The sequence below is a fragment of the Mizuhopecten yessoensis genome, unplaced genomic scaffold (assembly GCF_002113885.1).
Source record: "Mizuhopecten yessoensis strain PY_sf001 unplaced genomic scaffold, ASM211388v2 scaffold917, whole genome shotgun sequence".
Taxonomy (NCBI): domain Eukaryota; kingdom Metazoa; phylum Mollusca; class Bivalvia; order Pectinida; family Pectinidae; genus Mizuhopecten; species Mizuhopecten yessoensis.
This window is the reverse complement of record NW_018403786.1, coordinates 330,558-352,701: the sequence shown is the minus strand read 5'-3', so window position 1 is coordinate 352,701 and position 22,144 is coordinate 330,558. Positions and strand designations below refer to the sequence as shown.

Genomic DNA, 22,144 nt, shown 5'->3' with positions numbered 1-22,144 from the left:
GAATATAAGGCAAGGTCATTCATTCAAACAAATTTGGTGGCCTTTTATCACAGCATGCTACTGGCCAAATATCATTATACTAAGCCTCTTGGTTATTCAGAAAAAGTTGTTTAAAGGTTTTAAACATATTTGACCCATGTGACCTTGAATATAAGTCAAGGTCATTCATTCAAACAAATTTGGTAGCCTTTTATCACAGCATGCTACTGGCCAAATAGCATCATCATAGGCCTTTTGGTTATTGAGAAGAAGTTGTTTAAAGGTTTTTAACATATTTGACCCCTGTGACCCCTGTGACCTTGTCATTCATTTGAACAAACTTGGTAGCCCTTCATTCTAGCATGTTACTGGCCAAATATCATTAGCCTAGGCCTCTTAGTTATTCAGAAGAAGCTGTATAAAGATTTTTTAAGACAATTGACCCCTGTGACCTTGAAAATGGACGAAGGTCATTTATTTGAACAAACTTGGTAGCCCTTCATCCCAGCATGTTACTATAAATAGCCAAAAATCATCACTCTGGGCATTTTGGTTATTCAGAAGAAGTTGTTTAAAGTTTTTAACATATTTGACCCCTGTGACCTTGAAAGTAGGTGAAGGTCATTTATTTGAACAAACTTGGTAGCCCTTCATTCTAGTTTGCTTCTGGCCAAATATCATCACCCTAGGCCTTTTGGTTATTAAGAAGAAGGTGTTTAAAGTAAAATATTGACGCCGGACGCCGGACGCCGGACGCCGGACGGACCGACGACGGACGCTGCACCATGGCATAAGCTCACTTGGCCCTTCGGGCCAGGTGAGATAAAAATCTTACAGTAATAGCCATTCCTAAATTTCTCAAAATGGATCACAAAATCGTAATAAATTTGTTTTCTACATTCATCCCATGTATATACAGAGCTAAAGGTCTAAGATAAATATTTGGCAGGTATACTTACAACGATATTGGCTTCAATGATCTCCGGGTCGTCACATATAGATTCTACAAAGAACAGTTTGAACTTGTTTTCCCTGTGTATCATGTCCACGAGCAGCTTCCGCCGGTGTCGTGTTGTGTTGGTCGCATCCAGGACCTAGCAACAGAAATTAGGTTTCAGGTTATAGATCACATTATTAGGTCAAAAAACTTTTACCTGATCTCTATAACAGAAAAAACAAAGGACAGTATCTGATCTGATTTGTGTAATGTTAAAAACATGCGGAGAACTATTTAATCAGTAAAACCACTACATCAGTGATGCTATGATCTTTCAGCAGCGTGGAACATGGTTTCGTCAACAAGTTCCTTGTGGGTCCCCTAGCCAAAATCTGACACATTTCAGAGGCTGAAATGGGTTCGGTGTATACGGACCATATGCTTCCAGGTAAACATTTTGTCTACTGGGGCAAGAGGAAATTTCTGTTTTGACAAATATTCAGAACAATCATTATCACATAGCAGGGAGGCTCTGTTGGCAAACAAACTAAAGGTTTTATCGGAAAATTGAACTTTTAAAACTTGGCAGTTTAACTTTACAAATTAAGATTTTGGCAATCCATTATATAGCAGGATCATGCTGTTATTTTTGAATGCCCTTCTATTACACACCTACAGTTGCACGTTTGTATGCATATTCTTATGATTACTTCCCAAAATAACAATGGTGGATAAATAGTAGGCGGGGTTCCAATCACAACACAGCTCAGGCGTTACCAGTTAGTGGGTTTTATTGGCCGACTAGTTTCGACTCTTAAAGCGAGTCTTCAACAGGACCAAATGGTGGATAAAACTACATCAAGGATGGAATAATGATGACTCATAATCATGAAATAAAATAAAATTGTTACAAAAATATAATGGGTAATAAATTCATTTGATCAGCGGGTCACCTATAATTGATCTGATGTATTCCAGTCAAAAAGAAGATCTGTTTGAGGTATGATGTACAACATTCAGTGTAGTGTTTTATTATTGTTATATAATTACATCAAGCCCCTGTGCATATTGATCTGTGACGTAATATCACTTACATGTATTGAGCATGCGCACTAGTGAATAAACGATATGTGAAGCGGCCATTACTGAGTTGTTAGTTGTGTTCAACACGAACGGTTGAATCCGAGGACAATCCTACATTCAGTATAAACCACAAATGTATATAATGAGGTCTGACATCATATAGACAGGAAAAGCACACATAACTGTGTCATTATAGAAGTACTACTGGTAAAAATGTATGCAATAAATAGTTATTCCATTGCGGTATGTCCTTTTGTTTGTTGCTGTTTTAACTTGGCTCGGAGCCTGAACCAGCTGTGAGTGTAATTCAAAGAAGTCCTTATGTGTAATTAAGAGTTATTGTAATCCAGCATTCTCATAATCTCTAAAAATAAGATTCTACTGTCTATTCCAAAATCGTCACCCAATTCAATATACACACATACCGCCACTTCTCCTCCATTCTTTAAAAACTTTGTAGCATCATCCATCGCCATCAAAGCACATTTTCTGTAAAATAATAAAGTGTACTCACAAACTTAAAAACATTTAAATATAATTTTCAAGTTTAAAAACACCTTAAAACTGTCCTAATTTTACCCTCACTACAACACAAGGTATATCTGTCTTTGGTGGGTTTTTTTCGTATTTCTGTTACAATAACATACCTGAAAGTGGCCAGTGAAATGATTAAAGGCTTTGTACTGGGGATGGGATCAGATCTTAATCTTGTACTGTAAATGGGCTCAGCTACTACAGTCTAGAGAAATTAATATTCATATCTGCCACAGTTTGGGGGTAAAAAACACTGAATTGTATATTGTTACTCAACATTACATCCAGACAGTAAACACCCTATTTTAACTAATATCATAAAGTAATCCAATATCTAACTGTCAGTAAAACACCACACAACTAAAATTATACAGTAACTTAAATATGTTATCAAGTTATAGAACATCTAAAAACTAATATTATACTTGGACAATTTTTTCACTGATTTTCAAAGTAAAGTGTTTTAAGAAGTCCTTTTCATTCAATTTCTTAAAACTAAATCTTTGGGAAAAGTTTTTAAAATCTAGAAATACATTCCAGGTAATTTAAGGTATAATCATCAATAGTATAGCGAACTATTATATGACGTCACAACATGTACTTCAAATAAACAGTCTGAAGAATCTCCTAGAAGAGATGAAAGTACTAAAGACTTGTTGTTGAGAATTTTTCTTTTTATAATACATATATAGATATATATATTTAAAACGTGACATGTTTGTGTTAATCTGTCCCCTGTTGTTCCCTAACAACATGGCTTGTTGTCAACTCGCTTCTGTGATAAAATTGGTGTCTGTATGTAATAGCGTTCACTATATTACTTTCTAAATCAATGTAGACATGCAATATAACATACCACCACATGTACATTCCACAGATCATTATTCATTAATCACTGAAATGATTTCAGATAGAGCCTTTCTGACAGTCTGCATATATATTGTGCATCTATACAATGCAGAGAAGATTGATATGTTGTACATATAATGTACACCCTGCAGACCGGGGATTTAGAAAAGATTACACCTGCTATTACCTACTGCATGATTCTTCAGGAGCGAATAATGTGGGAACAGAATTTGGGATTTGCTTTTGTGCCAACTGCTTAGGGACAAAAATTGGCCAAAATTAATCTGTTGCACACATTGCAACATCAAGGATCTTTATATTTTATCTCCTTTCTAACATTTAATTTTGTTTTCTAGCACATCACTTGGCAATACCTTGCTTTTAGCCCTGGTGTTGAGCATTTGCCTCAGCAAAAAATATAACGACCTTGTTCTGTCCCCTGATCACCAAGCTTGCTGCTTTTTGCTTAACATACAGCTTTACATGGCTAGCAGTGAGGACTGGTTCACCTGTTGTGAGCATAATGTGACCAGGTGAAACACTGTGCTGGGGGTATCAGCATGGTATTTCAGTGTGGTAGCACTCAAAAAGTCAGCATCTGAACCCTACTATCACAAGGATGCAAATACATCAACATACCCTATATATCTCAAGCACACATACACACAAGCATACATACAGTACACACACACAAAGACATGTCCTTAAATTTGATCTTAGCTGTTAATAGAAGGCTTAATCCAACAAACTTAGCAAGTTTTGTACAAAAACATTTCCATAAACTTGCATAGATACATAACAATGTTTTTTTTTATTAACCATGAAATTAATACAGCTCTCTAAAGAGGGGTTGACTGATGTTCAATGAAACATCAGGTATTTATTGATTACTGTCCATCCATGTGTATCTATTACTGAGACAGCAGAATCAATAAAAAAAACCATTTACTTGATAATCACCTGCCAGGGTTTCTGACATGCATGACTTGGTTCAGTAGTGTTGAAAAACATATACAGATCAATGACTTCTGTAGGCTAACATACACATAACCCACTGATTCCAGATAGCACATCTTGTTTACAAGTAGTACCAGTAAATTATAAGGATTCATTCAAAAAGTCTTTAAAATGATTAATGAACTGTTTGTATTCAAAATAAAATAGGTGAAATGTATTATTTTTAACTCATCATATAGTATGCAGTGTTGAATTAGGACCCCCTTAAGGAGCTGTTAGAATTGGGGTCCCCTTAAGGAGCTGTTAGAATTGGGGTCCGAGAAAGGGAAGTTAGATTTGTATAGTACTCAGTGACCTAGCTACTTTCATATTTTTCGATTCAATAAATTCAACATTAATAATGATGAATTATTTGTTAAATTTCTTTCAAGGGAATACAAAAGAATTATAAATAAGCAAGGCATCATGAAACAATACATTCCCCTGGTATGAATAAAGGTTGATTCAAGATGGTTAACTTGACCTTTGTACTCTAAAACACAAACTCATTTTACTAGACAAAATGTATGAAATTAGATCAAAATCTGGACAGAAATTTAGTCTTCAGAGCGATGACAAAGATTTTGTATGAATACCATATTAATGGTGACCTCAAAATTGACCTTGACATCCTGTCTATATATCAAAGGTCCCAGACGGATCTTGGTGCCCGCCAGTGTAACATCTTGAGTAGTTCTATGTAAATTTGATCTTTCATCTTCTTTTCTCTCATCTGTTGGACTGATATATATAGCTAGTCATGTCTAGGGTATAAATGCATCATGCAGTAACTATTGATCAACACTTAATCTTGCTGTTTTTAACAGCCGTCTTGGTCTTGTGATTGGTTCCAAACATGAACCTGTATAACTACAGGTCAAATGGAACCAGTTTGTAAAATTTCAAACAGCTCTCTAAAGGTGTTTTTGAGAAACAGGAATATAACAAACTGCCTAAATCAAAGATTGCTGCCTGCAGGTTGCTATCAGGTTGTTCTTATAAGTCTCAAACTGAACCATGCACATCCAAGGACCAAGGGGGAATCCAAGTATGAAATCTTGAGAAAGTTCTGTCTTGTACTCATAACAGTGACAGCAAAAATTATGCTGATTAATAATGCACTGATATTTTTCACATTTGACCAATAAATTAAGTTTGAACAAAATCTGTGTCAGAAATGACAACAAATACCATAGGAAATTTTGATATATATGTATTTTTCAGGGACATCTAAAGAAATGTAGCACATGTTTACTTCATTGAAATTGTATGTCTCAGGACTTCGCCCAGCTACATCAGTATCAGATATATATATAGAGCACCTCTATATGCAGACAATGTATCTGTCGTATACTCACTGTCTTATTTCTAGGGCCTCTTTGTTGTCCGGTCGGAAGAAATCATGACTTCTGTATTTATCTGTAGCAGCCCTTCTGTACTCGCCCACATTGAACACTGAAAACAAATACAAACATTAGAAAACATAGGTAAGACATGAATGTTCCCTTGTCCCTAAAGTTGGTAAACTGATGACAATAAATCTGTTGAAAATAAATATTAATGGTTGACCTAAATATAGCAACAGTGATCTTGGCCTTGACCCCGGTACCCTCAAATACAAACTCATCTCAGGTTACAAGACTCATATTTGACCTAAGAATATACTTTGATGAAAATCTGTTAAAAATGAAGTCGGTAGAGCTGTGACAATGCATTGCAATGAGATGAGACAGGCAAGAGAGGAGAAGACAGACTAAAGGCACCCCATACACATTCTTATGGTGCAGCAAAAAGCTGACTCAGGTCTTAATCTTAGACAGAGTTGTTGCCTTCACAGCATAGATGTGCATGAAGGAAATTTAAGGGTACCAACGGATATATATTAACTAGTATAGCAGAATACCAATACTCACCCCCTTCCCCAATCATAACGTTAACAAAAATGTGCGTTTAATTTTAAATGAGCTGTTTAAAGCTACGTGTTTGTTTTTGCAGTGTAAGCAGCAAATATATAATAAAATAACCTGGAATTCTATTATTGATTCACATTCATCTGAATAGAAAATCTGCAACTTGGAATTACACACAAATCAAGTGAAAGTGAGGCATGATTTTTCTAAATTGTGTTGAACCTTAAGTTAAACAGATATTATTGCACATGCCTGCAGGTAGGTGCAGCGTGTGCAGACAGATATCGGTCAGTCTGGGATATATGGCCTATGGACAGATATCGGTCAGTCTGGGATATATGGCATATGGACAGATATCGGTCAGTCTGGGATATATGGCCTGTGGACAGATATCGGTCAGTCTGGGATATATGGCCTATGGACGGATATCGGTCAGTCTGGGATATATGGCCTCTGGACAGATATCGGTCAGTCTGTGATATATGTCCTATTGACAGATATCGGTCAGTCTGGGATATATGGCCTCTGGACAGATATCGGTCAGTCTGTGATATATGTCCTATTGACAGATATCGGTCAGTCTGGGATATATGGCATATGGACAGATATCGGTCAGTCTGGGATATATGGCATATGGACAGATATCGGTCAGTCTGGGATATATGGCCTATGGACAGCTAGCAGTATTGCACATGCAAAACAACCCATATCACTTGCAAACTGTGTGAAAAATCAAATATTGCCCAAGCAAACTATGTGACAAAATCAAATATCGTCCCACATGTGTCTCAGTAATGAAAGAAGCTGATTTATGACAGTCAGCCAAACACCGGATGAGACGCCTTTTACATCCCACAGCTGCAGTTATACCTCTTGATATTTCCACTCAGTGACCTCGGAGAACGTGCCAGCTGAGCATTGTACACACCTCTGACAAGTGACAAGCACTGTATCTATCATCCTCAGTGGAGTGTGCTGGGGGTTATCTACTTATACCACTGAAATTAATAGTACAATCCCTCCTTACGGTCTAAACAACAGTTCATAGATGAGCTTATTTACTTATATCAGGAGATCACATATTATACAATGTGTACTCTTAAGACCAGCAAGACCATAGGTGACAAAAAGTCTGATCATAATTGCGAAAACATCACATTTTGTATCATGTATTTGTGATCCTAAAATTGCAATTAACTGTTTTATGGGGAAAATTATATATCTCAATCTGACAGTTATAACAGTGTGACTTGAAATTAATCTATTTGAATTAGATAAATGTTAGCACACTGTCAGTCGTGAGGTAACCTCTGTATAGTACATGGTTATGTTATTGTAGAGTTATAAAATGGAGTGAAATAATTTGTATAATGTTTGAAAAGGAATAAATAGAAGAGGTCACATCAGAAAGATCATAGATACCCTGATATCTTTTTCCACCATTACAGCCCCTCCCTCCCTTCCTCCCTCCCTCACAGCCACTTTCCTCTCACTGCCTCATCCCCCATTAACAGCACCTCCTTTGTCACATTCCCCACTGATTTACATGTCCCTCACATTAGACGACTGAAACTCCCCAACAGCACTTTCTGAATCACATCTCACCTCCCTTTACCTATCCCTTTTCCCCAATGCTGTAACAGCTTCCTTCCCTTACACCTACTCTATAACCCCCCCCCCCCTCCCTCTTTGAATTCTCCATGCCAGCACAGAACAATATACACATATTTGTTCCATACCTATCTCATCATGTGATCAGATATATCACAGAGATGTAGATGTCATTAAAGTAGAATTCTGATTCTGACAGAAGTGTACCAACAAGTGCCAAAAGACTTGATTGTACTGAACTCTACTCAGCTCCACAACATCTCCAACAGCGACATTTATATAGATAGCTACGCAGCACTTTAGGTATAAACACACAATACATGTACACAAAGTAGCAGAGGAACAATATCATTATATTTAGGCAAGCACACAACCCCTTATAACCCTCCTCCACCCCACCCTCCCCCTTCCTATCCTCTATTCGTTTTTTTGGAGAGAAAAAACATGTTCTGACCTCAAACTCCCCACCCTAACATAAATATTAGCCTCTCACCAAAAATATGCAACCAGTATCCACCATAATGAATTCCATATAATTGATATAACACTAATGGTAAAATACCAGTATCTATGGATTTTGAGCAGAAAGTCAATATCTTTGACTGGTTTCCTAGTTAAAAAGAGGAGAGCTATATCTAAGAAACCCACAAACTCCTGTCTTTTAATGCCCTCCCGATTGTTTATCGAAAGTGTCTCTGGACTTAAAGGTCGTTCGCTTTTACCTCTGGTGCGGATCCCAATCCAGTTGAGATAGCGTGTGAGTTTTTTCGACATGTAGGTCTTGCCTCGAGCTGGAAGTCCGACCATTGCAATGACGATCGGTGCTTTGACCACATGGGGACATGATGCTGAAAGGACACAAAATTGTGATACTTAATTCATGTTAATACATTAGATAAAATCTACAACAACAATATAGTGCTTTACATACAAGAAATAAAATAAGTTGCAATGATAGAAGTGGGACTCTGTAGCCTTCCTACACAAGGACAGCGGAGACACAACCAAGGGATCCAAAACCTAACAGCCCCTATTTTATTCCCCCGGCTCACCAGACATCAAGTTACATGCCGGGCGAATGAAATATACACCGAGGGACACATAAAAACGAACCCGTGAAGTAAAAGGGGACTCAACCATAAGCAACACACAAATGATTAATTTGTGTAGGTATCCTAATCAGATTTCAGAAAGGAATCAATGCTTTTCTTGATCACAGCTTCCCAAGGTTCAGACAATTCATATGCTCCTTACTTTACTATATATCAGAAGGGTACGACCAAAAATTAGAATTTATGTTTTTCTGCTTTCCTGAATTACTTGGGTTTTTTTGTAGCAACAATGCAGCTTTTATTGGCATTTTCAAGAAAGAACTAGTAAAGCCAGATTTCTCTCTTCATGTAAAATTAGAAAAACTGAATATCTACTTCTGACCAAACCCTTCCTATTTTTCTGGTATATTAATTAGCAGAAACACAGCTATATGTTCCAGGCCTAATGCAATAACTTTTTCTGTCTGTAAGATAGACAGACGGACAAAAACATATCCAGACAGACAAAAACATAGCCAGACGGACAAAAACATAGCCAGACGGAAGACAATGCACCCTCTTCAGGAACCATTGAGGATTTCTGATTCACTATATTAATGTAACAGGTTTTTAAAATGTCAAAGAGCTAGGCAACAAAAATATAATTGCTACAATATGTTGTACTTCCACTAACAGCTCCAAATTGGTTCTCCTTAATGGCATTTTCAGATCATTGATAGCTGATACATCTGTTACTGGTAAGTAACCTAGATCCACTGAAGGGAATGAAATGTTAGACAACATCTATTTAAATACACAGTAACTGTTGTTATATAGCCCAGTAATGGTTCATTTGCTGTTTCCATTCTCATCTGACAGTATTTAATAAACATTGATGGATTTCAAACACCACTGAGGGAATTAGTTATAGTTCAGTGTGGACATCTACAGTGTTTAGGAAAGTAATTTGTAACTTTAATTTGTTTATGTCTGCTTAATACCAAGACAAGGTGTGTGTCTGTTAATGTTCCATTTAGATGATCCAACACCAAAACAACAACACCTTCACAACCTTAAGTCAGCTTATCACAAGGTCTAGCAACCACAAGGTCAAGCAACCAAAAGGTCAAGCAACAACAAGGTCTAGCAACCACAAGGTCAAGCAACCACGAGGTTAAGCAACCACAAGGTCAAGCAACCAAAAGGTCAAGCAACCACAAGGTCAATCAATCACAATGTCAAGCAACCACAAGGTCAAGCAACCACAAGGTCAATCAACCACAAGGTCAATCAACCACAAGGTCAAGCAACCACAAGGTCAATCAACCAAAAGGTCAAGCAACCACAAGGCCAGTAAATCACAAGGTCAAGCAACCACAAGGTCAATCAACCAAAAGGTCAAGCAACCACAAGGACAACCAACCAAAAGGTCAAGCAACCACAAGGTCAATCAACCACAAGGTCGGTCAATCACAAGGTCAAGCAACCACAAGGACAACCAACCACAAAGTCAACCAACCACAAGGTCAATCAATCACTAGGTCAATCAAACACAAAGTCAATCAACCACAAGGTCAACTAACTACAAAGTCAACTAACTACAAGATCAACCAACCACAAGGTCAATCAATCACAAGGTCAATCAACTACAAGGTCAATCAACAACAAGGTCAATCAATCACTAGGTCAATCAACAACAAGGTCAATCAACCACATGATCAATCAACCACAAGGTCAACCAACCACAAAGTCAACCAAGCAAAATGTCAATCAACCACAAGGTCATAATCTACCAAGATCTTCTGAGGCCAACAAACTAAGGTTGACCAGCAACATTCACTTCACCAAGGTCAAAGAACCAAGGTTTGACCTTACCACTTTGGTGGATTGATCTTGGTGGATTGACCATTGTGACTGGTTGACCTTAATTGATTGTTGCTGGTCCTACCACAAGGTCCATCTACCAACCACAAGGTCAACACACAAACAACAATGAACCAACTACGGTCAATCAAGTTATCAAGTCCTGAAGTCAATCTACCAAGGTAAACCAGCCACAAGGTCAACACACAAACAACAATGAACCAACTACGGTCAATCAAGTTATCAAATCCTGAAGTCAATCTACCAAGGTCAACCAGCCACAAGGTCAATCAAACAAAGTCCACCAACCACAAGGTCTACAGACAAGGTTGACAATCAATCAGACCACCATGGTCACCAACAATAATCTCTAACTAAAGTCATCCAATCACAAGGTATACAGACAAGGTTCACAATCAATCAGACCGCCATGGTCACCAACAATAATCTCTAACTAAAGTCATCCAATCACATGGACAATTACTCCAGCTTTAACCAACTTGATCAAGAAATGACGCATATCTCATACTCAGTACCATACAAACAAACCCACTCAACTTATCACAAAACATTAAACTCAGCCTCACAAAACAAACCCAACCATCCTGGCATAAAACACCCAACTCAGCAACACACAAAACAAACCCAACCATCCTGGCGTAAAACACCCAGCTCAGCAACACACAAAACAAACCCAACAATCCTGGCGTAAAACACCCAACTCAGCCTCACAAAAACAAAGAATTTGCGTAATCTTGATCTGATTTCAGGAAGGCAGCAAAAAGTTCCTCTCTATCGAGTTAGAGATGAGGGTACATGTCGAAATGCTTGCCAAGATTCAGACATGTAATTTGCATGCATGCTTGTTACATTTTCGTGGCAGAATTTCTGTGCACAGTAAACGTGAGTATGTGGAATTTCTATGCTTTACACCAGAATCGTTTTATACTCATACAAAACTTCTAAAAAATATTTTCAATATCTGTTTGTTTCCAGATAGCAAATACAAGTTTTCTGGATATAACCAGTTTAAACAAGAATTCAAACCATTTACAAAACCTTGTATACATGTACTTTACCATAAAAAAATCTGGGCTTTAGGTAGTGTACTGACATGATTACTTAGTTTCTTTATCTAATCACCCAAGGGTAATGTGAAATCACAATGAACAGCACTATGGCACTACAAATTCAAAACAACGGCACATCTCGGGGTGTTTTCTTTTTATAATTTTTATGTTCTAAAAATGTGCAAAATGTGTAAGCTTTTGTTGAGTAGGATAAATAAACTATCACACCAGTTCCAAATTACATCTGAATTTTATAAAACTCTCTGAAGTTCACTTCATAATAATGTTTGCTTGAAAAGTCACATTTGATGGGAACTCTTATATAGGCCTACAGTGTACATGTATGCATACAACATTTTCCTGAAGAGTCCAGGAGGGATAAAAGGCTAAAAGAAAAGGGATCTAGACAGTCAAAGATTTTTTTATATTTCCTATACATTTGTACATGTTTACATGTATTTATATTTCATATTTCAAGCTGCATTATAAAACATTCAATAATTCTTTGAACTTGGTTCGTTCATCTTTAAATTCAAGCTTGACTTAAACCTTTTGATATACTTGTACTTTATTGAATTCAGATTCCCATTAAATTTTAATATATATATATATATGTACACCTACAGGCCTAGGCTTGCTTAAAATGCTTTAATTACGAGATTCCTACACGTATGTTTGTCTTAGACACAGACAGTTATCAAAAGATATGCGTGCATTTGATCATGAAATCAAAAAGACAATATATACATAGAATTTCATTGGGGCAGTTAATGTAACATGTAACACGCAAGGATGACTGGTTATAACTATTATATAATTCTATTGGCAGAACAGGAGGAATAGGTTGAGGATAAGGAGCACACAATCACCCGATGTCCAATTTATGATGAAATTCGTGACATTTTATATTATAAAGCTACAGACATTGTTAATGATTTTATGAATTTTAGTTTTGAGGAGAAGCTACAATTTATTTTATCAAATGAGAACTGTGTTAAGATGAAGCAGATAATCCTGACTCTATACTTATTGCGTGACTTGATCAAATAATTTTAGGTCATACAATCCTGAGAATTTTTTTCACTGGGAACGAGGCTTCAGGCCAAATATAAATTATGTGTACATGTATGTGTGAGTCTAATTTTAATATGATATATAGTAAAAGTGACTTCACCAACCCCAGTCTAACAAAATCCTGTAATATACCTACATTTACATATGTATAGCCTAAAGGGCCAGTTTCTCTATCCTAAAACCAGACATTATCTACCAACTGCCTTTTCCAACCAAATACTGTTTTTTGTTAATGTCAGTTAAGACAGGTTTTAACTCATTCACCCCTGAAGACACATTTGAACTCTTCCAATTCAAAGGTTGGAATAGTTCATTATGAAACTTCAGGGGTGAATGAGTTAACCTTAGCCAGAAGACCTGGTCTTTAAGGGCAATTTCTAGGTATCCATACCTACCAAGCTATTTTTGATTCACTAACATTAAAGTCTATACTTGTGTCTCAGGTAGCCTGTTTCTACAGTATGTAAAAAGTTTGTGAAATTCAATAATTGTCATTAATTACCATTGATCCTCACAAATTTTTCTTTTGACCCTAATTTTTTGTCTTGCGATTTTTTTAAAAGCAAACTTGTTTCAGATCTTGTCCTTCTATACAAACAATGTCACTTACCTGGTAAGTGTTTTACAGAAGCGCTACCCTGTGAATTCTTTAAGCAAAGCAAGGTACATGTAACACAATTTTACTTCACGCATAAATACTCCCCTGTAGCGCTCCCTCCCACATAGCCACAGTGAGTTGTAGCCCTATATCCCCAAGCTCTACCCTGTGAATTCTTTAAGCAAAGCAAGGTACATGTAACACAATTTTACTTCACGCATAAATACTTCCCTGTAGCGCTCCCTCCCACATAGCCACAGTGAGTTGTAGCCCTATATCCCCAAGCTCAGAAAATGTTCAAAATTTGTTAAACATTGTTGACAATCAAGTACTATTAGTAGCTGGTAAAACAAGTATGGAATTGTAAAAAAAAAAAAAACTTCACATATTAAAATATATACAACTAAAATACACTTAATACATGCATCACAGTTTAAAAGTACAATAAATAAGAAATATTAAACAATGTACTTTAAATGGTTTTACAAATATTACAACCTGTCAACTAAAAATTCATCTAATAATAATTTTATATATATATATACTAAGTAAGTCCCTATCAATTTACCTGTGCCCCATATATGCTCGTGTTGAAGGATATCGAGACTGTTGCAAGAAGAACACATTGAACCTTTAACAATCACTGGTGGTATTCTGCAATCGACTGCCTTACGAGGTTGTATATGGGGAAGTCGTTATTTACACACACTTGTATGTACATCTGATTTCACGTGCAGGATCTTCACTGGTACAGGATACTACGGAACCTACACAGTCCTGGTATCATTTCAATACATACTTGAGAAATCCCGGATATTGGATGTGTGTAGGTTATACATATATATCCTGTGTTCACAAACCATGGCCAAAATGACCCGCATACATAGTATGGATGGCTGCACCCTTTCCCTTGCTTGTTACCTATACACAAATCGCGGTGTGTGTAACCTACATCCTTGTCAACAACATCAGCTGATAGCTCAGTCAGAGAACAGGCCCGGCTATAAAAACACCAGCTTTTTGTTCTGAACGACTGGAGCCAATTCTATTTATATAACACCTAGAACAGCCTCTGCATATATATATTCCTATTTTCACTATAATTTAATCACATTTAAACAATCAAAATATCTTTCTCATGGTAGAAAACAACAATGCATTATGCATGATTTCTATAGTACAATGGTTCCCTGGATAATGTTCTACTGATAAATCTACATGCAGAGATTGCAAGCACCTGATGCTAGAAACCCTTGTTGTTGTGAACACTTATAACTCCTACTTCCTGCAAGAATGTGTTGTTACAAGCAAGAAAAGTCAGAAATGTACATTAACTTGGCAAATGCTATACAGACACCATCACTATATACCCTATAATACTGTAAGTTCTGTGTAAGGCCTTGTACTTGTGATCTAAATGACCTTGAACTTCTCATGCAGTATATGTAGTCAGATGTTTTCTTGCATGTACATTCTTAATCACACACACCATTATATATATATGCACCTATGAGCTCCAAATGGTTGCCCCAACCCTGAAATGTTTCTAGCAACCATAGATCAATCTTCAATTTGTATGCAAACTGAAATGCCAACAAAATTAACATAGTATTTGTACCTGGTAACATCTTCTGAATTGAAAAGGACAATTAATGGAGAAATGTCAAGAAATAGCTAAGTTTGAGTAAACAAAATTCTTAATTACATGATATTATGTTAACATTTTATTTTTTTCTAAACTGTAACTTTCAAAGAAATTTGAATTTAAAAACTGTCAGTTTGATGTTTCGATACTTGGAACTGGATATTATATAATAGCTCATGAACACTACCAGGTCGTTTAAAAAGCGACAACATTTTGTTGAAAATGTGTACCCGGCTGCCATTTATAAACAACACTAGTAGTTGAGCAAGTTTACTATCTGAAAATGCCTTCTATTACTAGGATATTGCATGTACAACATGATAAAGGCTATTAATATAAACAAACCACAGACACAGATCGTATTCCCCTATATATATATTGTGTGTCAGGGTAGTCATTCAGCTGCAATTACATTTATTTTTTATTTTCCCACATTCTGGCAGTATATATATATGTTTTTAGCAAAGTCAATTTATCACCTTTTAAATCCGCACACAGTTGCAAAAACATTATCCAAAACTTTGAGGTGTTAGAAGTTTCAAGAGTGTTTTGTTACTTGATCAACTTCACAATAGGCACAATGGATAACAAAAAGTTATGTAAGTAAGAAATCAACATTTTATATCAGTACACATTATCTTTAAACATGTCATGTTCTATTGCTCCCTGAGTCGAGGTTTTAAATTAACTGCAGCAAAGCTTCTTCATTAATATTTTGAAATATTGCCATCATTTATGCCTAGCGATTGCGGTGGCAGACAAAGATCCTGCACCCTTCGTCCTAGTCATCAGTTAGGTGCATTCAGTTATATCGCACGTGACCAGTCAAATAGTTGTAGGGTAGCAAACACCAGATTATCACATGATAATGACCAGTCAACAGTAGTATGGTAACAATTTTTTGTTACATTCAGTAATTTTAGTAGAAAAACAGTAAAAACTACTTAATATACAATAATACAGAGAGTCAGTAAACAATGCTTTCTTATGACAGGTACACAATGGATACCCTTCATTTTAAGGGTATGTCACCCACTACTGAAGTAACTCGCCCGAACTAAACCGAAGCAAAAAATTAACAACAGCAAGAAAATCGGCAGAGCTCTGGCGAGAAAGCACTTGAAAAATCAAAATTGACCGCAGCAATACCGATTAAGTACCAATGTAAGAGCCGATGTGCTACCAAATACCACTTTTCTGTCACCTTAGTGTTCCCGATGCACTGCAGATGTTATACCGAGGCGCAGCCGTTGTTATACCGATGTGCCACCGTTGACCGGAGCTATAGCAGAGTGATATTGTTGTGCATCACTAAGAGCGGTAGTATATCGTTAGTACATCGGCGGCGCATCAGTACTACTTCGGTGGTATTCGTTAGTACTACAGTATCACATCAGTACCAGCACAGTACACATTGAGGCCACCAGAGAGCTGCCGATCCATTACGGGGCGCTACTGGTGCTCTACCGATATCAACAATTGTTCAAAAACTTCTGCCGTCACCTGCCATTGCTAAATTTTTCGCCGATGTTCTGTCATGACGATGTACTACCATTGTGCTGCCGTACCAGTACCGATCCCTGAAAATCGCCAAATACCTAGCTCCCGCGACCATAAATCGGCTAGGTGTGACAGGACCTTCAAGCACACATCAAACAACCTGCACATTTAAATTTAGGCGCACATTAACTCATTCACCCCTGAAGACACATTTGAACGCTTCCAATTCAAAGATGGGTATAGTTCATTATGAAATTTCAGGGGTGAATGAGTTAAACAACCTGTAGTTCAAAGGAATTGAATACTGCAGTGTTTAATTTTATTTATCTGAGAGTCATGAGTCGAATACTCCCACTATTTTAAGATTTTACTAATTGAACTTTTAAAATTCATGAACTTTACATCAAATGACTCAGATAAAGCACTGATCATGATATTGTGTTCATTATGCTTACACTAAAGGGAAATATTTAAATTTATAATTGCACCTCATAAATTGGTATTTTATTGACGACCTACAAAATTTATTGAACATTACTAAAGGCATCTAATAATTTCCTCTGAAAACAGCTGAAAAGATGCCATTTAAAAGGGATATTTTCCTCTTCGGTGTGCTTTTAATTCTGAGCATGCATAATCTCCCCCATGAAAATTTAAAACAGTTGGCAAGTATGTAAAGGCTGTGTGTACCTATAGACATACCGTACCAAATCATATACAACAAAACTTCTCAAATTCAACTACTTGCAAAAATACAAACAAAGTTCTCAGAGTTGTCTCCCTTGAGCCATAACATATTGTGCTGTATGTAACATGATCATTATGTACATTACAGCCACTTTCCTTACAGGATTTTATCTTCAACTCTTCCTTATTTCACCATTTTTTTTTCAATACATATATCCATTCATTGTTTACGGTCCAAATTTAATTTTTAATTTCCAAAACATGATGAGATGCACAAATACAAGAGACCCATAGGGCCTGTATCGCTCATCTGGATTATCTAAGCAATCATGGTAGAATATTCTCCAAATGAGATCCATGGGAATATGCCAGACCCCAAGGCCAATCCTTGTAACATATATATCTGTATTCGATTGTTCATGCCCAGCAATTTTATTTATGGTTATGGGGTGGGGATCTCAACTGTTTCCAATCTGTGACTCAGAAACTAGGTCCCTATGGTTATGGCCAGACCCCAGGTCAATTCTAATATCATGACTGCATTTGTCTCTTTTTGCCCAGCATTTGTATATATAGTTTTGGGGTGGGGATCTTAACCGTTTCAAAGTTATGACCCAGGGGTTAAGTCTCCAGGGGTGGGGCAGTCCCCAAGGCCATCCTGGAAGCATATGTGCATTCATCTCTTTATACTCAGCAATTGTCTATATGGTTATAGGTCGGGGATCTCAACTGTTTCCAAGCTGTGACCAAGAAACTAGGTCCCTAGGGGTTCGGTCAGACCCAAGGGTCTATTCTAATATCATGACTGCATTCGTCTCTTTTTGCCCAGCATTTGTATATATAGTTTTGGGGTGGGGATCTCAAACGTTTCAAAGTTATGGCCCAGGGGTTAAGTCTGCAAGGGTGGGGCAAACCCTGTGGTCAATTCTAATATCATGACTGCATTCGTCTCTTTATGCCCAGCATTTGTATATATAGTTTTGGGGTGGGGCTCTCACCCGTTTTTAAGTTACGGCCCAAGGACTATGTTTCCAAGGGTGAGGCCAGACCCTAGGGCCATCCCGGAAGCAAATGTGCATTCTTCTCTTTATACTCAGCAATTGTATATGTGGTTATATGGTGGGTATCCCAACCATTTCCAGGCAATAAAGTTTTTTTGGCCCCACCCCTTAGCCTGGGGGGTCAGCCCCAACATTTGTACAATTTTGAATCCCTGCCTTCTATGAATGCTTCTGACCAAATATGATCGATATCCAGTGCATAGTTCTACTGAAGAAGGAGTTTGTAGAAATATAGCCAAATTACCCCTTTTTGGCCCCGCCCCTCAGCCCCCTGGGGGGTCAGCCCAACCATTTGTACAATTTTGAATCTCCACAACCTAGGGATGCTTCCAGTCTAATATGGTTGATATCCATCACTTAGCTCCAGAGAAGAAGTCGCTTAAAGCAGTTTAACCAACTTGCCCCCTTTTTGCCCCGCCCCTCAGCCCCCTGGGGGGTCAGCCCAACCATTTGTACACTTTTGAATCTCCACAACCTTTGGATGCTTCCAGTCTAATATGGTTGATATCCATCACTTAGCTTCAGAGAAGAAGTCGCTTAAAGCAGTTTAACCAAATTGCCCCCTTTTTGCCCCGCCCCACAGCCCCCTGTGGGGTCAGCCCCACCATTCGTACAATTTTGAATCCCCACCACCTAGGGATGCTTCCAGTCAAATTTAGTTGAATTCCAATCAGTGGTTAAGAAGAAGAAGACGTTTAAAGAAATTGTTGACGGACGGACGACGGACGGACGGACGGACGACGGACGCCACAGTATGGCATAAGCTCACCTTGGTCCTTTGGCAGAAGAATCATGAGATGTTCCATAACAGGTAACTGTACATACAGCAGATCTCACTACACAAAATGCTACATGTACAGGAGGAGAAAGCCACTTCTTGTTTACACAAACAGGACTTTATAACAGGAATTTCTACATTTGTGACAGATCACCTGCATTATATCATGCATGTTTTAGTCCATTACACAAGTCACAGCTGACAGATAACTGTATTTCCATTTCCAATTCCAGGTAAAGACAAATTGATCTTCAAGATAATATAGCAATTTTTGTATGTTGTCACAAATGTAACACTTGTGACATTATGCATGATTAACATATGTTATTGGAAGAACAGGATATTCTCAACACAGTATGTGTACAAACCGGCGGCGTGTCTTGGATTTAATGTGTATATAAATTATATAATCCTGAAAAGTATATCTCTATAAAATAGACCAATATAGATCGATTTATGTAGGGGACCTGGACTGTTGTTTGCCGGTGACTAGCTATATATATATAGGTAGTTTAAATGGCAGAGCATCTGTCAAGAGTTTGGAGGGTTCCAGGTCCAAGTCTCAGTCTGGCCATGCTTTTTTTCTTTTCCTATTTTAGTGATGCCTGTGACCAACCCTTGTTTCAAGAATTGTGTGTAGTTTTGGCAAGGGGAAACCCGAACCTGGGTTGTAAATAGTGTTATCTTTGGGAGCAAAGACTTAGAAAAAGGACGGAGGAATATAGTGGAACTGGACTGGGTCAATTGTTGGCGACCAGGTAGCTCAATTGGTAGAGCGTCCGTCGAGGGTCTGATTTTGCATCCCCATCTGGCCATGCATTTTTCTCCTCTTGCTTCATTTATATAATTATTAATGAATTCCATTTAATAAATTTAGATTAGGATAACATTGCTTAGAATTGAATAAACCGTTAAAACCTTCTTTTTATAAACTAAACCAAAACCTTCGTTGGAATTGATGAAAATGAAAGCATTTCAAAGGAAGTACTGTACTTTGGACAAGGAAGTCCTGTATGCATGAGGAGTCAAATCGAATAAATAAAACTTGCAGAATCCACATATCAATTTTGTCAGTTTCATCTTAGAAAATGATTTGATAGTAAAAGTGACCATGACCTTTTAACCTGAAAATTAAACCATTATATTTCCACATGTAGAACCAATTTTATTATCCACCCGTAGATAAATATATGAACTAAATATACTTTCTAATAAACAATTATCAAATTAATGTTTTGAACACTTATTACTCTAATTGGGAATTTATGTATAATTTACTTTTTTCACCTCAACTATTAATGATTAACGTTATTCAAATGTCCATGCTCTTGTCAGAATTTGTTCAAACCTTATTGAGCTGACAGCAGAGGAATTTTTTTTCAAGTCCTACAGTCAGAATAAAATCTGTGTATCTGTGTAATTCTGAAATCATATAAGAAAACACTCTGGAAACCATTTGGACTTAACTCATAGATCAATGTGGACCCAATGCAAGAAGACAGCAAATTATAACTTTATACCACTGATTTCATCAAAGCAAGCTAGGCTACTGGTAATGGATAAGGCAGTCCAATGGACGAAACCCAGGTCACCTGGATTCTTGTAACATGGTTGAAAAAAAACACATTACTCCCACTTTAAATGGAATTATAAGATATACAAAATGATATACAGCTAAAATAAAGTGGATATTTACCTGCCACAAATGCATTGAAGAAAATTCCTGTAGGCATCTTTTGCTGACGATGAGGCACAATAACACACTTATTGTGGGTATCAAGGGTTAACGTTTATAGGCCAGTCGACCTCTACAGGATCTGCGCTCGCAGCATTGATTAGTACTGGTCAGCACCTCTTATAATGGAACACACATGTAGATACTTCGGTAATGTAAGTAGTACCTCAACACGTAGTACTTAATCCATTGTAACTGTGTGCATATTGTACCATGTCCAAGGCTTCAAGGTAAGAACACATTCAAGTTACTCTTTACCTTAGGTAATCACACTTTATAGTTGATGTACGTATAACCAGACTTTCTCCAATAACATATAATTCCACTTTATCATTAATCATTGACTTTATCCTTTTTAACCTTTATGCCCGTTTATCTATAATAATCAGACTCTAGTCTATAAACTCTGTTTCACCCAAAGCATTCTGAGCTATTCTCAAACTTTGTACTTTCACTTTACCTATAAATAGCAGTTGTCAGAAAGTTAATCTTTATAATATTAATTTTGACAGAATCTTAAAAGGAAAACTGTTCCTTATACAGTTTTCTAACTTTTCACGTCCTGTTGACCTGTCAAACTGGTAACATGATATACTCTTCACGATGGATAACGTCAGTTGATAAAAGATTAAGGAAATTTTTCTTGACGGTCAAATCACAGCTTCCGTCCGGTAACAGGTGCAAACAGTCAGACATGGCATGCTTAATATGCACTTTTGGGCACATGTATAGCTAATCGATTCTAGTCTGCAGTCTGACAGTATAATACATAAGTATTGTCTGTAATGCGATACAACTTTCACGTCTACACTGTCACAGACATCCTGTCCATGTATGACATTGACAGGTCATCATATATATATCTATATATAGTCAGGTTATCAGGCACACCGAAGTTATTCCACAGCCGAACAGATGCAGAAAAGTCAGTGCAGTCACACCTGCAACGTCGCCAAAGTCAATATCTGCTGAACTACTTCCCAGAATATATAAATGTCAATAGATCAGATGACATGTCAATGTTAAGAAATATACAAAATAGTGTCACATATTATGTACAAGTATTTTCACATCTGGTTTTAATTTGTAAAATTGCATTGCATATTTGTCACAGTGACACTGATGGCAGCTGTCACTCCTTCAAAACAATTATTACAAACTGGTAGACAAATTTTTAAAACCTTGTACGTGCGTCTATCCACA

General features: G+C 37.2%; 1 protein-coding gene across 6 annotated transcripts in view; it reads right to left on the bottom strand.

Annotated features, from left to right (window-relative positions):
- The window catches only part of LOC110454557 (6-phosphofructo-2-kinase/fructose-2,6-bisphosphatase-like), a 63,363-nt gene that overhangs the window by 29,083 nt on the left and 12,136 nt on the right, over positions 1-22,144 (bottom strand). The window contains exons 1-5 of one of the 6 annotated variants that reach the window (XR_002463387.1): positions 14,104-14,532; positions 8,622-8,747; positions 5,737-5,833; positions 2,425-2,488; positions 939-1,073 (exon numbers count right to left, since the gene is read on the bottom strand). Coding sequence is in view for 4 of the 6 variants with exons in the window: in XM_021504132.1 (XP_021359807.1) it covers positions 939-1,073; positions 2,425-2,488; positions 5,737-5,833; positions 8,622-8,747; positions 14,104-14,161 (480 nt within the window). In the remaining 2 variants the exon portion in view is untranslated. Of the gene's footprint in view, positions 1-938; positions 1,074-2,424; positions 2,489-5,736; positions 5,834-8,621; positions 8,748-14,103; positions 14,533-20,902; positions 21,205-22,144 lie in introns of those variants that run through there. The other 5 variants (XR_002463386.1, XM_021504149.1, XM_021504132.1 and 2 more) reach the window with 5 other exon arrangements.